The 15,702-nt window shown below is 37.8% G+C and overlaps 1 protein-coding gene across 4 annotated transcripts in view; it reads left to right on the top strand.

Annotated features, from left to right (window-relative positions):
• Window positions 1-553: 553 nt before the first annotated feature.
• Window positions 554-15,702, top strand: part of epha6 (eph receptor A6) — a gene marked incomplete at its 3' end in the record, with an annotated part of 173,564 nt that continues 158,415 nt past the window's right edge. For 3 of the 4 annotated variants that reach the window (XM_079852445.1, XM_079852444.1, XM_079852446.1), the window contains exon 1: window positions 554-1,221. In XM_079852445.1, coding sequence (XP_079708571.1) covers window positions 1,146-1,221 — 76 coding nt within the window. In that variant the 5' untranslated portion in view covers window positions 554-1,145. Of the gene's footprint in view, window positions 1,222-12,666; window positions 12,705-15,702 lie in introns of those variants that run through there. The other variant, XM_079852447.1, reaches the window with a different exon arrangement.

The following is a 15,702-nucleotide window of genomic DNA, read 5'->3' as shown; positions in this document are numbered from 1 at the left end:
AAAAAAAAAATTTAAAAACACACACACACACACACACACACACACACACACACACACACACACACACATATATATATATATATATATGTAATTATTATTATTATAGTAATCTGTTGTGATCTGACTGAAAATGATCTAGGCTGCATTGATTTCATATTAAAATTCTGAATTTTGTTGTAATTAATTGCTGTACATTATATTCTTGCTAAATATATTCTGCCAAAATGTTAAAGTGCACAATATCTTTCAGATATTATTTTGTTATTTACCATGGGTTTCATGCATTAATACAGTAAAGGAAGCTAAGCTTACTGTTATTGCAATTGTTCAAACGAAGAATTGTTTCAACATCTTAAAAGTAGAATTAAGTACACACACCGCAGTTGTGTCAATCATGATGGAAACGAATTACATCTAGCCTAATTTATGAAGATTGAGGGTGTTCCGTCTACCTTACAGGAAATGCAGACCAAATACTTTCTGTTTATGTGCCATGTTTTAAATAAGCAAGCCGGACTTCCCCTTGAAAGAATCGCGGGACAGCACAGACAGCACAGAGTGGAAACGAACACCCTCTAGTGCTGATGAGCTGGTCTTCCGTCTAGATCCTCAAAACTCACTTGGGCTTTTCACCTCAGGATCGCGTTTCGCGCGCCCGAGACTGAAAGCGTCGTGGAAACTCTCGTTCCTACCAGGACTGTCTGTGTGCGCGAGACTGATTCGACAAGTTTATGCGCGTGATACACGCCAGGCTCGTGTCGACGGCACGTAGAGTCAAGAAGAGACGCGCGTATTAACGTTTAGAGAAGGGGAAAGCCCGTTAATGGATATTGACGACCTGAGAACATAACTAGTCTATCGTTATCTCAAGTGTTGACAACCATCGTTAGTGATAACTTATCTCACAGCCTCTATCCTATTTAATGGGTAAATTCTGTAAGTTTTTCAAGTGCCGCTGGTAGTTGTGCGTAATGGGCTGGCATTTCTGTCGCTCTGTGTCCGCGTTTTCGCGATGCGGGGAACGAGGCGGCTGACGCGCACAATCGTGTACAATAGTTAAATGAATTTTATTACTGGATATTTTGTCGTGGACTGTTTTCTTTAGTAACTCTCACCGACTTACGTCCACAACTGGATACAAAAAAATGACTTTTCAAAGATTTTTCTTCGTGTTTGCTTTACCGGGATTGATGTTGTCGGACCCCGGCCATCCAAACCAAGGTGAGTTATAATGAACAGGTTGATAATATCTTAGCATAATGCCTATTCATATGCATAGTGTGTATGTTTATTGTGCGTATTGTGTGCAAAGGAGATGCTAAAATCGCATTCAGCCTTTCAATTTGACCAGAATATTTATTAGGCTATGACACTTGTACCCAATTCAGAACGTTGCACTTTGTTTTGGTTTTCAGCTCAGTGCAGGAAAGATTATAAACGCACTGTTCACTGTCGTTCTCTAGTTCTGCAGGCTTATATGCTCAGCATCACTCAGATAGGGAAGACCGGGGAATGTTGTAACACAAAACTCAGTGTGTTTTGCGCTCTCAAGCACTGATTGGAAATTCCCACATTTGTCTGTCATATTAAAGTAGGTTATACATTTACAACTCTGTAAATCAAGGTCAAGTACAAAGAGTGCTCTTGACACTATTCCTGAGTGGGTTATACTAATTGAAAACATAGGCATTTTAAATTCTATTTATGAATTTGTGCAAATAAAAAGTATTGGATCTAAAATGCACCTCCAACCCAACCTGCTTCATTTTATACATTTCATTATCCAAAACTGCAAACAAATGCCTATATCCATAACTGCAAACAAAGAAACATTTTTACTTCAATACTAACAGCAAATAAAACTGCAACCAATACAGAAATACATAAAAATCTTATGCTAACAATTCTAAAACAGTTTGTGAGTGCATGTTAGTCACTCTCACAGCTGTGATGTTGTCTCGTTTTGTGCAGTCTTTGTGCTTCTAGTAGAAACACAATGAAAAGTAGTGCTGCCTTCCTTGTCAAAAGCTTGTTTTGATGTTAGAAAAAGAGAACCTGGTGGTTCTAATGATAAACTGCCAGGGAAAAAAAAGTCCAAAAAGGAGTACAACAGCTTGTTACTGGGGCAGTACATCAGTCTGAAATGTATTCAGTATCTTAAAGGGTTAGTTCACCCAAAAATGAAAATTCTGTCAGTAATTACTCACCCTTTGTTCCAACCCCGTAAGACTTTCGTTCATCTTCGGAACACAAATTAAGATATTTTTGATTAAATCTGAGAGCTGTCTCACTCCTCCATAGGCTTCTATGTTATTAAAACTTGCCGGCCCAGAAACGTTAGTAAAGACAATGTTTAAAATAGTCCAAGTGATTACGGTGGTTCAACCTTAAGTTTATCAATCGATGAGAATACTTTTTGTGTGCAAAACAACAACAACAACAACAACAACAAAAAAAAAAAAACACTTTATTCAACTATTCATTTTCCTCTTTGTAGGCCTCCTCTGAGTTAGTTCACGTAGTGTAACAGTGCAGCGCTTCTGTGTTGTACGTTGTGTTGTAAACATTGTCTTTACTAACTTTTGGGATTTTTGGATGAACTAACCATTTAAGGGCAACTAAAGGTAAGGTTGTACAGATTTTTCAGATTTTTTTTTTCTTTTTTTCTGACAGTTCATTAACATTAATTAAAATAATCACAAACAAATTTTAAACCAGACATGAAATTGAACTTCTTACCTCAAAATTGTGTTTTGTCCAGTAAATCTGTTATATGTTTACACATAAACTTCTACAATCAGCTCAGGAGGGTGATGGGCATGTATAACTGTGATGTCACCCTAATTTATATTATTTATAATTAGTTAAACTGATGGTTTTACAACTAACCCTGTATTACAACACTCCTGGGTCTCACCTGTCTAAGGTACTGAATTGCAGTGATGGCAATTCCTCATTTTCCCTTTCCCCCCTGCTTGTTCTCCTTACTCCTCCTTTCTGTTTACACTCGCAGTTCGCAGTGGTCATTCTAATTAGGTAAATGGCAGTATTTTGAATATGAACATTACAAGAACAAGTGACTCTTATGTTATGTCTGTGTGTTGTGAAAGTGGGAGCATATTTGTGTGGGATGTGCAGAAGATAGAAAGAGAACACTCAAACCATCTGAGCTGGCTTGCACAGCATTTAAAAACTTTTTTTCCCAGTTATGAGTCATCTTATTTCTCCTGAGCTGCATGGGATGAAAAGCAGTTATTTAACAGGTCACTGTTTTCTCAGTTTAAACCATCACACATTAAACAATAGATCGATACAGTCCTTTCCAGTGTGAACCTATAAAAATGTAAATTGAGGGTTTGCTGCACACTCAAACATAAATCCCTATTTGTGATTAACACTGATGATAATATCCAATTAGTATGCATACAGAGATGGCCCTACATGACCTCGCAATATAATGCAACTGTTGTACTGCCATATGATAATAGGCTGCTATGTACTGTAGCACAAAAATCAAATGGTTTTGTATTCTCTCTCATATGCTTCTCTTTACCTCAAAAAAAAAAAAAAGACGGAACATTTTGCAGGGCATTCATTGTAGAACTCTTCAAAGCCCTTAAAAATCCATTTAAAAGAAGTCTGAATAAGCTTGTCAAGCAATCTCCTGTCTTCTCTCCTCCTCATGCTCGTAGCTGAATCTCGAATGCCTCTTTGACCCCCTTGTAAAACCAGTCACTATTTAAGCGCAGGTCTGTAAAAAGCCCTGCTTAAAACCACCTTTTTGCACTGATGCTTGACGGGCTGCTCTTGCCGATCATGCTCAACTGTCATCTCAAACCAAGAAAAACTAGAAAATGGGTATTAGATCACTGTAAGATAGGAATGTTCTCAAGCCTTACTCTAATCAGTCCAGAGTGGTATTAAAGTGTTCAACAAGGGTTTTTTTTTAACCTCCTTTTCCTCGTTTTTCATATATTCCTGTCAGTGGTCAAATTGTGAGCAGATAAAGTGTGCATAATCCATTTTGATGTTGGACAGTCTAAAATGGGCACAATTTGTATGACTTGAACAAAATTCTGAATTTAAGAATTTTTTCACAACGTTACACACAATCATTTGTCATGCCAGCAATCAAAAGTGTGTCTTCAAACAGTGTTATTTTAGTATGATTGATGTACTGTTATTAGTCTATTAATTCACCAGTGTTTTTTTTTTTTTTAGAAAGTTGCCAGCCACCGCAAGCATTTTTGATCATTAAAAAAAATAAAAAATAAAATAAACACTTGAATGCAAGTTTCATGAAAAAAAAAAAAGCTACATTTTGAACAAAATGCTGAGAAAATTGTATTTTTGTCAAAAATTACATCCGGATCGGATTCAGAATGATTATCAAAACATAGATGGTGTGGATCACTTCCATCATCACCCGCAAATCTTCACAGTTGTTAACCCTTCCTGGGTCGACATTTCATTCGGTAACGTCAGGCAGTTTTGATTTATATGTTGTTCAATGCTGATGATCACATTATTTTACATGTGCATAAGCAATGCTTCTATCACTTGTTTCTGATTATTTTTCACCTGTGTTTTGATCCAGAGATTCTGTACTATTTCAGAAGATGCATACTAGCGCCCCCTACCGTATAACAGTGAAAACATGGATTGGCGTAAAATTCCATCAATGGTGGGGAAGCGTTGTGTCATAAATGATTTAAAATTCTGTCAATGGTGGGGAAAGAGGATGTTAAAATTAATTTCATTACTATTTGTCGTTTATCTTTTCTGTAGCTCAAACAGTAGAGCATGGCAATAGCAAATGCCAAAGTCATGGTTTCGATTCACAGGGAATGCATGAACTGATAAAATGTATACCCTGAATTTCACTGTAAGTTGCTTTGGATAAAAGCATTTGCTAAATGCATAAAATGTAAAAACTTGAATTTTTTGTCATTTTGTTCTGTGCTTTAGTCAATTAATATATATATATAGCTTTAGTACTTCAACTTGATCTTATTTCAGTTTGTTTTCAGTTCATTTGAATTCTTCTTCCTTGCATTCATATTCGAATTGCAATTCTGCATTCTGTTTGCTACCTCCTTTCCAATTCAGGAATTGAAGGGGAATTTAAAAGGCATTCTCGATTCAGTTCTGATTAACTCACCACCCTGGTACCAACCTACTTGAGCTGAAATGTGTGTGTGTCCTTGTGTTCATTGTGCCAGCTATTTATTTAATTTAGTCTTAGTCTTGGTCCTTAAATTTCCTTTTTATTTTATTTTTAATCATATTCATCCTATAGTCAACCATAGTCAATCTATCCTTTTTTTTTTGTTTAGTCCAGTTTTAGTTGACTAGTCAATTTTTAGTCAATTAAATTATTTTAGTCATGCTGTATGTCACAATTATGTTAGTTTGGACTCGTAATGTTTCGTCATCGTCTGCCTTTGTCACGGACACTAATTATGTACAGCTGTGCACTCGTCAATCACTATCATTATCACCTGCTTATATGTTCGGTTCTGTTCTGTTTCAGTTCAGTGTGCGGTATTGTCTATTGTGGATGTGTTATATGTTGCTCTGTTCCTGTTTTCGTGGATTATCGTGTGGATTTATTCAAATAAGTTAACTTCATCTTCGTGTGTGTTTATACAACCAACCCAGTGAGAGTATAATGGTTAAACTGATAATCACAATTATTTTGCTCAACTTTTTTTATAGATTGTTGTCGTTTGGGAAAGTTCTTTTTACATTTGACCAGAACTTTTGCACTTCCACCTATAAGCACAAATCAAGAGAATGTCAACTCATATGCATGGTTTGTTTTACTCATTTACTCATCTATTTTCCTACAGTATCCCTTTAACACATTCTGTTGACTGTAAGTAATGTTGCCTACTAACTCTCATTAGAGTGTTATAGACTATTAGTAGACTGGTAGGGTTATGTTTAGAATAAGTTGCGGAACCATCACAATAAAGAGTTAGCAGATATTAAACAGACAGTCTTCTAATACTCTAATAAGAGTTAGTTGACATGTAGTTGCAAAGTTACTTATAGTCAACAGAATATTCAAACCGGACCATCAAAATAAATTGTTACCCAATATTATTATATGAATTAACACACTCTGTACATAGTTAAACTTGGAAAACTTAAAAGCTTCTCCCAAAAGCTAAAACAGTGAAATCCCTAACTGCAATTCCAATAATTCTAAATTGCTTATGTTTTTCTATTAAAACAAGAACAAAAAAGACTGTATTGTCACACAGAGGTTTAATTTCTTTGTTGTTGAAGGAATCATAAAGAGATTTTGTTCTATTTTTTTTTGGCAACAATTTTGTATGTTGATATAGACACAGTTAGAGTTTATATTGTCGGTGTCATTTCATTGTGGTCTCATCTTGATCGTGGAAAAAAGGTTGTCCGTGAACATTTTTCTTTACCGTTTTCATTTACAAAGTTTGTGAAAGTTAGCTAGTCTGGCCTCTATTCTGATGCAGACAGTTGACTTTCTTGAGGAGGTTCGAGGTTGTTCTTTTGTTCAGAGCCCTGTGTTAAAGTATAAACTTCTACGTTCCCTTCTCCAGGGAGCTGCAGTTTAAAGTGTGTTACAGCGACTGAGAAAAAGTGCTATGTAAACAGTAATTGTGTGCTGTAACAGAGCCCTGTTAATGGCCAGTGCCCTGTTTGTGTTGCCGCGTGGAGTGCTCTTATTGATTTTATAGACACCGTGGAGCCAAACCTCTGAGGTGTCTCTCTTTATACCTTCAACATTTCATTGGCTCTTCAAAGAGAGAGAAAAAAGCTGGATACGGCTTTGTGCCGCCTGCAGCAGCGGTATTTATGTGTCTGCCTGCTTTCTTGTTCTCTTCATCATATCAAGGTCATAGAGAAATCACCTTATTTTATTTTGTCGTTTGTGTATTGGTTTTAAAGAAATCTGATAGATTCACCCTTTTGCTCAGAGATTACATTTACAAAAGCTGAATAAAACATAAAGATTTGTTACAGTGTAAGTGACGGAAGAGATGAGCTTCTTTTGGGCACTGTGGCACACAGACCTGCTCGTGCCTCTCCATTGACTTTCTATTGTCGCTGGAATCAGTTTGTAAATTGCACCTTGACATTTCCAGGGCCTGCCTGTGCAATGTGATCTTAGCCTTAACCCCTGCGCCTCCTTTTCCTACTCCTCCACATCGTCTCAGACACACTAAATGCCTGGCTAAAGACCACTAATGCATGCAGTGCTGTCCTTATCAGATCAATTTATCTCAAGCGTTCGACAAAGGGCCATTTTTCTCTGGTTGTGACATTCAAATTCCAAATGTCACCTTTCTCGTCTTCATCTCTCATCTCAAAAAAAAAAAAAAAGAGAGAACATGAGTTGCATGGATCTCTGCTTTCTTGTCACACTCTCACATGCACACACATTTTTTTCTCTTTCCAACCATTATTATCTCCTTGATCCAAGATTCAAAGGAGTTTGTTTAGATTGTTGGGCTAAATGTCAGAGCTTAGTAAGCCAGTTCACTGATGGTTCTAGTCCAGAGTATTATATAATTAATTTATTGTGACTGATGTTTGAATTGTATACAATAAAAAAACATATCTCCATGCAGTGATAAAAAGCACTTAAGTTATTTGTTTTTCTTCATGAGCTCATACTCATTCTTATTGAAGTATGATAATAGTGAAGAGTACTTCAACAATACTATGAAAAAGTATGCCATTGCACACTTGATTGATTTGCCACTGAAAGAGTCCAGAGCTTAATGTCGTAATATAAATATTTCAGGAATTGAGTTCTAAGTGGGATTGACCCATGAACTGGAGAATTACATCTGGAGAATTGACATCCACTATCAGCATTGTGACTTTGAGTAAAGCACTTATCTCTATGTATTCAGAAGAATGTTATATTCATCAAAGTCTCCTGAAAAAAGGTATCATGATTTCCACAAAAATATTAAGTAGCACAAATTCTGAAAAGAAGAAATGTTTTGTAAGCACTAAATCAGCATATTGGAATGATTTCTGAAGGATCAAGACTGGAGTAATGATGCTGGAAATTTAGCTTTGCCATCATATACATTTACATCAAATACATTTAAATAGGAAGCGGTTGTTTTGTTTTAAAAAGTTTTAGTTTCTAGTGTCCCTGTCAGTATTGGCCAATAGTGGATACGAAAATGATTTGAATCATAGCCTGAATCAGTCTTCATGGCCATGATTATGTAAGGACAAATGGCAGTAGTTACACCATGCTATCTGGATTCATTCCCCCTTGACTGAAGATCAATGACCAATCAATACTACATCATTGCTACTAAAAGCAGAAATTGACAAGCATACCAATCTAATCATATCCCATTTAGCTAACATTACAGACTCCATGTTTGATGTTGCTGCTTTTGCACTAAATTTAAGAATACGTTTTAATACGTTTTTTACTAATGATGCTTAAATTAGTGGAGCTACTGACTCTTGTTAAGAGGAACCAGAATAAAACATCCCAACTTGTCCCTAATTGTTAATAAATACTTTGCTTTACATCAGTGTTTGGTACTTTTGATCATTTGAAAATATCTTCCCTTCCATTCTTTGATTCAGACAGTAAATAGAGAAGCCTCAGTTATAATCCAACAATAAACTTTATGTCTTTGGTGCCTTTCTTTGATAATCCTGTAGATCTGCTTCACTGCAATCATTTTAGATCGGAAGAAATATTATTTATATGCATATAAAGCTGAATTCACTCTGAACGGGTTTAGATTTTGTTTTTACATTTAAATGTGTCACTTTATGGGATGTTCTACTAGGATCCATTGAACAACTCATAGAGCTTAAAAACATCAAGATCCAGATCTTCTGACATGATACATCAAAGAAACATCTAAACTATAGAGGCCGCCCAGATACTCAAGGTTTTTCTCTATCCGCCTTTTCTTTTTTATACTTTCCTCCTTTCCATGTGGCCTACTTTAGGGACTCCAGATTTTTACAGACAGACATAGGCGCTAGCTGCCACTTCTGATGTGTCTCTGTTGATGTCTCACTCTTCCTGCTGAAGCGGAGGGAGAGAGACAACAAATATTCAGCAGCTGATTTGGTTTGAAATAAAGCTTGCGGATCTTGTCAACACCAGTTATAAAGATTCAGCTGCAGCAAGACATCTCGCTCTGCTTTTTCTAATAAGACCATCAATAATTGCCCCATCTGGAAAGCATCTTGCCATTTGCAGCATTACCCTTGCCATTTCTATTATCTACTTCTAATGGCTGGTCATTTGAATTTACCATACTATCTTAATTTCAAGTTGTTGTACAGTTTTCAATGAACATCTCTCCCCTTCTTTCTATTGTCAAACGACTTCATTATGAAATTCACTATAAATACCAATGTAATGAGGTTAGATGTTATGGGAAGAAGGAGGCGGGAACCGGCGAACATTCAAAGTGATTTTAATACCAAAAATAAAAAAAATAAAAAACAAAAGTAAAAGACAGCAGCCCCTCACGGACGACTGCTGTCACATAATAAAACATAAACAGAACACAACCTAAGTCCCAGCCTGTTCCTCTCTCGATCTCCACTGTCGTCGCTCCCCCTTTTATGCTTCCGCTCCTCCATGAGAGATACGAGACCGATGCGTCGCGCAGGTGTCGCTCATCATTAATCACGCCACCGGCCTCGCGCCGCTCTCTCACAGCCCTCTGCCTCGTCCTGCTCGCCACAACCACATAGTTTTTGATATGGGAGCCAGAATTTGTGGCATCAAGAACCAGTGGTTCTCAACCATTTTGACTTGGCCCATCACTATCAATATTTAAAGGCCCACCTACAATATGCATATTTCTGGTATTTCTAATTGAATCAATCTGAAACTGGGAGTGTAGATACAATATATTAATTAACCACAATTCATTTAAACAAAGTCGGCATGAAATGGAAGTTGTGATAGTCTTTTCTTCCCTATTATGGTGTGTATCTGAGTGAAACAAGAAAAATGTAGGGCTTCATTTTATTAAGTCAATTCAAGTTACCTTCATTTATAGCGCTTTTTACAATACAGATTTCAAAACAGCTTTACAGGAAATTAATGGAAAAGAGATTGTTTTTGCTCTAAACAGCTCTAGCAGAAAGTCATTGTCTAGCTTAAAGGGATGGTTCAGAGTAAAATCAACCTACTGTAGGCTCCTTTGCACCATGACCTCGGGCCAAACACTCGAGGTCATGGTGCAAAGTATCTCGTAAATTACCCCACTTATAATGCCCAGAATGGTACCAAACTTACAGTAGTACACATAGGTTCTGTACTTATAAAACGAGGCATTGGAAAGTTTGTAAGTACATCAGGGGTTTATTTAAATAACACTTGCCTGATGGCTAATGCTACCGCTAACCCGCATGTCGAGGTCACTTCAGTGATTAGGGAAAATCACGTAAAAGTCCTGGCAGAAAGCGATGCATAAGGATGTAGTGTAATGACGCCCAGTTCCAGGAATGCACTAATATTGTTTTGGTAGTACCAGTTTACAACAATTATTAGTTAACACTAAGTTGTCAACACTTCGGAAAAAAAATTATAAAAAATGTTGGATATACTGGTTTTATGCCAGGACTTTTACGTTTAAGTTATATGAGATTCAACTTGATTGTTTACTTTATTTTTAATTTAATTTAGGTTGAAATGACCTGAACAGCCTATTAGATTAAAACATTTAAGAGAGCAACTGAACTTAAATAATAAAATAGCTGAAATAGCTCATAAAATAGGAACAGAAATAGGTAATAAGTATGGGATTTTATTTTATTTTTACAGTGGATTGTTGTGGTTTTATATTGCTGTGATGTGAGTGACAGGTTGCCCTGCCCTCACTCTGTAACGTTGTGTGGCTGCAATGATCGCACGATACAGAAAATTCGATAACAAAGTCTTTACTTGGAATATAGGAATCAAACTCATAGAGCACTACCAAACAAACATAAACAAGACTTGAACAGAGGAAACTAAGGGATTAAATACACACATATTGGTTAACAGAACTAAGAACAGATGTGTAATACAATCAGTGATGATAGAAACTAACTAGCAACCTGAACTCAGGCAAACTGGAACATGGCAAAGAATAAAAATGAAGCCAAAACAGACAAAAACAGAACTAGAACGTAACACGCCAGCAAATACGACATCAGAAGGCCATGCAAGAGAGAGGGAAAGTTATTTTGATTAAAGTTCATGAGGGCAAAAAATATATATATTTAAAATAAATACTGCAATATTCCTACGCTATCTCACGACCAATTCGTACGAGTGAGTACAAGGTGGCTAATTCATACAAATTCATTCATATGATTTGTCTAAACTCCAGTGATGGGTAGGTTTAGGGGCGGGGCCAGGGGTTGGTCATTTGTACGAATTCGTACGAATTAGCCACCTCATAAAATACGTATGTAATTTTCGTTAGATCAGGTTGAATATTCCATAAAAAAAAAAAAGAATAGTCTATCGTGATTTCATGGTCACTTTAATAATTTCACCCTGAAATAGTTTTCTTAATGTATTAGTCTGAAATAATAAAACAAAAAATGTGATTCAATAAAAATCAATCAATCAATCAATCAATCAATATGTCAATAGGGTCAGAAAAATCAACTTTAATTCAAAGGGAAAACAAGTTTATTTTTCTTACCTCATTTACTTTGATCACCAAAATTACATATTTAAAGTTTTCTTTTTTTCCTGTAAAAAATGTCTTCATGCCTTAAAATAGCTTGAATGTAACTCTACACCTATGCCTCATTAAATATACACGGTACCATGAATATGCAAACTAGCCCTGCCTTTACTCACTCACACCAGCTCAGAGATCCACTCGTTGATGATCACACGCTGACGTGATTGGTTACAAAGTAGTTTTTAACGTAATAAACACCAGCGATTTCAAATCGCTTTTTTGAGACTATCTTTGTTTCACTTCAGTTTTAAGTTGTAAATACTCAGCAATGGTGTTGACTTATGAATTTGCACATGGTTTGTCTTAAAGTACACTCACCTAAAAGATTATTAGGAACACCATACTAATATTGTGTTTGACCCCTTTTCGCCTTCAGAACTGCCTTAATTCTACATGGCATTGATTCAACAAGGTGCTGAAAGCATTCTTTAGAAATGTTGGCCCATATTGATAGGATAGCATCTTGCAGTTGATGGAGATTTGTGGGATGCACATCCAGGGCACGAAGCTCCCGTTCCACCACATCCCAAAGATGCTCTATTGGGTTGAGATCTGGTGACTGTGGGGGCCATTTTAGTACAGTGAACTCATTGTCATGTTCAAGAAACCAATTTGAAATGATTCGAGCTTTGTGACATGGTGCATTATACTGCTGGAAGTAGCCATCAGAGGATGGGTACATGGTGGTCATAAAGGGATGGACATGGTCAGAAACAATGCTCAGGTAGGCCGTGGCATTTAAACGATACCCAATTGGCACTAAGGGGCCTAAAGTGTGCCAAGAAAACATCCCCCCCACACCATTACACCACCACCACCAGCCTGCACAGTGGTAACAAGGCATGATGGATCCATGTTCTCATTCTGTTTATGCCAAATTCTGACTCTACCATCTGAATGTCTCAACAGAAATCGAGACTTATCAGACCAGGCAACATTTTTCCAGTCTTCAACTGTCCAATTTTGGTGAGCTCGTGCAAATTGTAGCCTGTTTTTCCTATTTGTAGTGGAGATGAGTGGTACCCGGTGGGGTCTTCTGCTGTTGTAGCCCATCCGCCTCAAGGTTGTGCGTGTTGTGGCTTCACAAATGCTTTGCTGCATACCTCTGTTGTAACGAGTGGTTATTTCAGTCAAAGTTGCTCTTCTATCAGCTTGAATCAGTCAGCCCATTCTCCTCTGACCTTTAGCATCAACAAGGCATTTTCGCCCACAGGACTGCCGCATACTGGATGTTTTTCCCTTTTCACACCATTCTTTGTAAACCCTAGAAATGGTTGTGCGTGAAAATCCCAGTAACTGAGCAGATTGTGAAATACTCAGACCGGCCCGTATGGCACTACAACCATGCCACGCTCAAAATTGCTTAAATCACCTTTCTTTCCCATTCTGACATTCAGTTTGGAGTTCAGGAGATTGTCTTGACCAGGACCACACCCCTAAATGCATTGAAGCAACTGCCATGTGATTGGTTGATTAGATAATTGCATTAATGAGAAATTGAACAGGTGTTCCTAATAATCCTTATATTAAAAACACCACATAAGGCCATTTCACACCGCACAGACAAACGCCAACAAACACCAACAAACAAGTTGGCCGTTGGATTTAGAATTTTATGAAAAATAACTGTCATGTTAACACTGCCCCAAAATACAGCGACAAACACTGACTGAATATGATCAGTCAGGTGAAAACATACTCCGACCAACGGCAACAGACGCTGACGGGGTAACACACTGATCAGCCGCTTGTCTGTGTGGTGTGAATAGGCCTATAGACACATAAACAACATTAAAAACTAGATTTTTACCACAGGGGGTCTTTAAGCACAAATTTCAGGAGCTGTATGCTCTTTATTTCAGATTACAGTTTTTTAAATATATTATTAATAATCATTTTTCAATTTAAATACTTCTTTTGTCATCCTAAGGCCTTGGAAGTTTGCTATAGCCCCCGGCAGGCCCCAGACCCCTGGTTGAGAACCATTAATTAAAAAAATACCAACATATTACCAATTGAAGCCTTTCACTTTTGGCTTTAAAAGAGGCTAATCAGCATTTGCAGCAAGTTTAAAAAAAAAAAAAAAAAGATTTTTACATAAAATGTGGGAAAATACATATGTAAACTTTTCTTTTTGTTCTCTTGATACACACATTATGCACATAGCTATAGATAATTCAAAATTACCACAGTGTGAAAACAATCTTAAAGCCATGATTTTTTATTGTTCTGTACTTTTTTTGTGGAATGGATTCTCACTCTAAGTATTTGTTGTGGAGTTGGCTCATGCATGTACAATGGGCTAGTTTGTAGTCACTGCTCAGTGAGATGAACATGTACCCCTGAGAGACATGTAGAGCCATTTTCAGCAAGGCTAAATCAGACTCTTTATCACTGTCAACCTGGGAAGAGTAGGTTTAGGTTTTCTATGTTGAACAAGCAATTAACATGTCCATCATTGAGGCTCTGATGGTGGTTGTGCTACAGGAATACCAGGTACTAAATATGCCTATGGATTAAAGACAGTTACTTATAAGATCATATAACCGCTCCTGTGGAGGGGGATGAGACAGGGATTGAAATATGCCCATAAATGATGGTGACTGCACATACTGTAGCTAGTTCTTGTGGAGGTCTGAGACTCACATTATCTAGGTCCCTTTTCAAAATCCCCTCTCACACAAATTATTTAATTTAATCAATATGGATCTATATTTATTCTGTTTAAATTTTTCAATGAATATTTTCCCGTCCCCCCTCTCTCTCCCGCTTTGCTTACTGTCTGCTTACTGTCCTATTATAATAAAGGCAAAAATTACAAAAAATAAATCTTAAATACACATGAAAACTATCAAAAACATTTATCATTTCTAAAAATACACACTGATGTCTACGCAAGCAGCAATAATAATCAAAATAATAACTTTTCGAACTTAATATAACACCATGGTGATAACATGATAACAGACATACGATAACGAGTGTGGAATGTGTGTGCCGCAAGGTGTGCAAGAACCTGCGTGGCCTGAAGATCCACCAGGCCAAGATGAAATGCGTGCAGATGGTGCAAGAGTCACAGTGCTCAGGAACTATGTCTGGTGAGACGCAGGAGGAGCAAGGCATGGAGTCAAACCACAGTGCTCTGAACCTCCAGGTGACTCAAGCTCCAGACCCATGCAGAGCATCTGAAATTTGATGGGTTAAGTGGCCCTAAACTTACAAGGAGAAGGAGTGGCTCCAGTTTGATAAAGATGCCAATGCCATTTTGGAGGCAACTACCAAGGGTGATGCTGATCAACTCCTCCAGACAATGACTACTATTATCGTCAGCCTAGCAACTGAGAGATTTGGGCTAGAGGAGAAGGGAGCAGTGAAACACCCCTATATTAAGAACAACAGGGCCGTCAAGATCTATCAGCTGAGGCAGGGGCTGAAGAGTCTGAGGCGGAGGTTCTAGGCAGCAACAGAGGAGTAGAATGGACCTCTTGCAGAGCTGTGTAACATCTTCCACAAGAAGCTTGTGGCCTTGAGGAGGGCTGAGTGGCATAAGAGGCAAAGGAAAGAGAGAGCTAGGAAGAAAGCTGGCTTTCTAGCAAATCCATTTGGACTTACAAAACAGCAGCTAGGGCAGAAGCGGAGCGGCCACCTTACTTGCCCCAAAGATGAGACTGACCACCACCTTAGAGAAACCCTTAGTGATGAAGCCAGGGATCTGGACCTTGGCCATTGTAAGGCCTTGATCATTCCACCGGCACCAACTGTGGAATTTGACAGTAAGGAGCCCAGCTGGAAGGAGGCCCAGGAGGGGGTCAAGAAAGCAAGAACAAGCTCAGCCCCAAGGCAGAGCGGGGTACCTTATAGGGTTTATAAAAACTGCCCGTGGCTACTCAACAGGCTATGGAGGATCTTAAAGATGATCTGGAGGAGGGACAAGGTAGCCTACCAGTGGAGGTATGCGGAAGGG

This window comes from Squalius cephalus, assembly GCF_949319135.1.
Source record: "Squalius cephalus genome assembly, chromosome: 2".
In the NCBI taxonomy this organism is placed as follows: Eukaryota; Metazoa; Chordata; class Actinopteri; order Cypriniformes; family Leuciscidae; genus Squalius; species Squalius cephalus.
The sequence above is the reverse complement of the archived record's forward strand: the minus strand, read 5'-3'. Positions and strand labels throughout refer to the sequence as shown.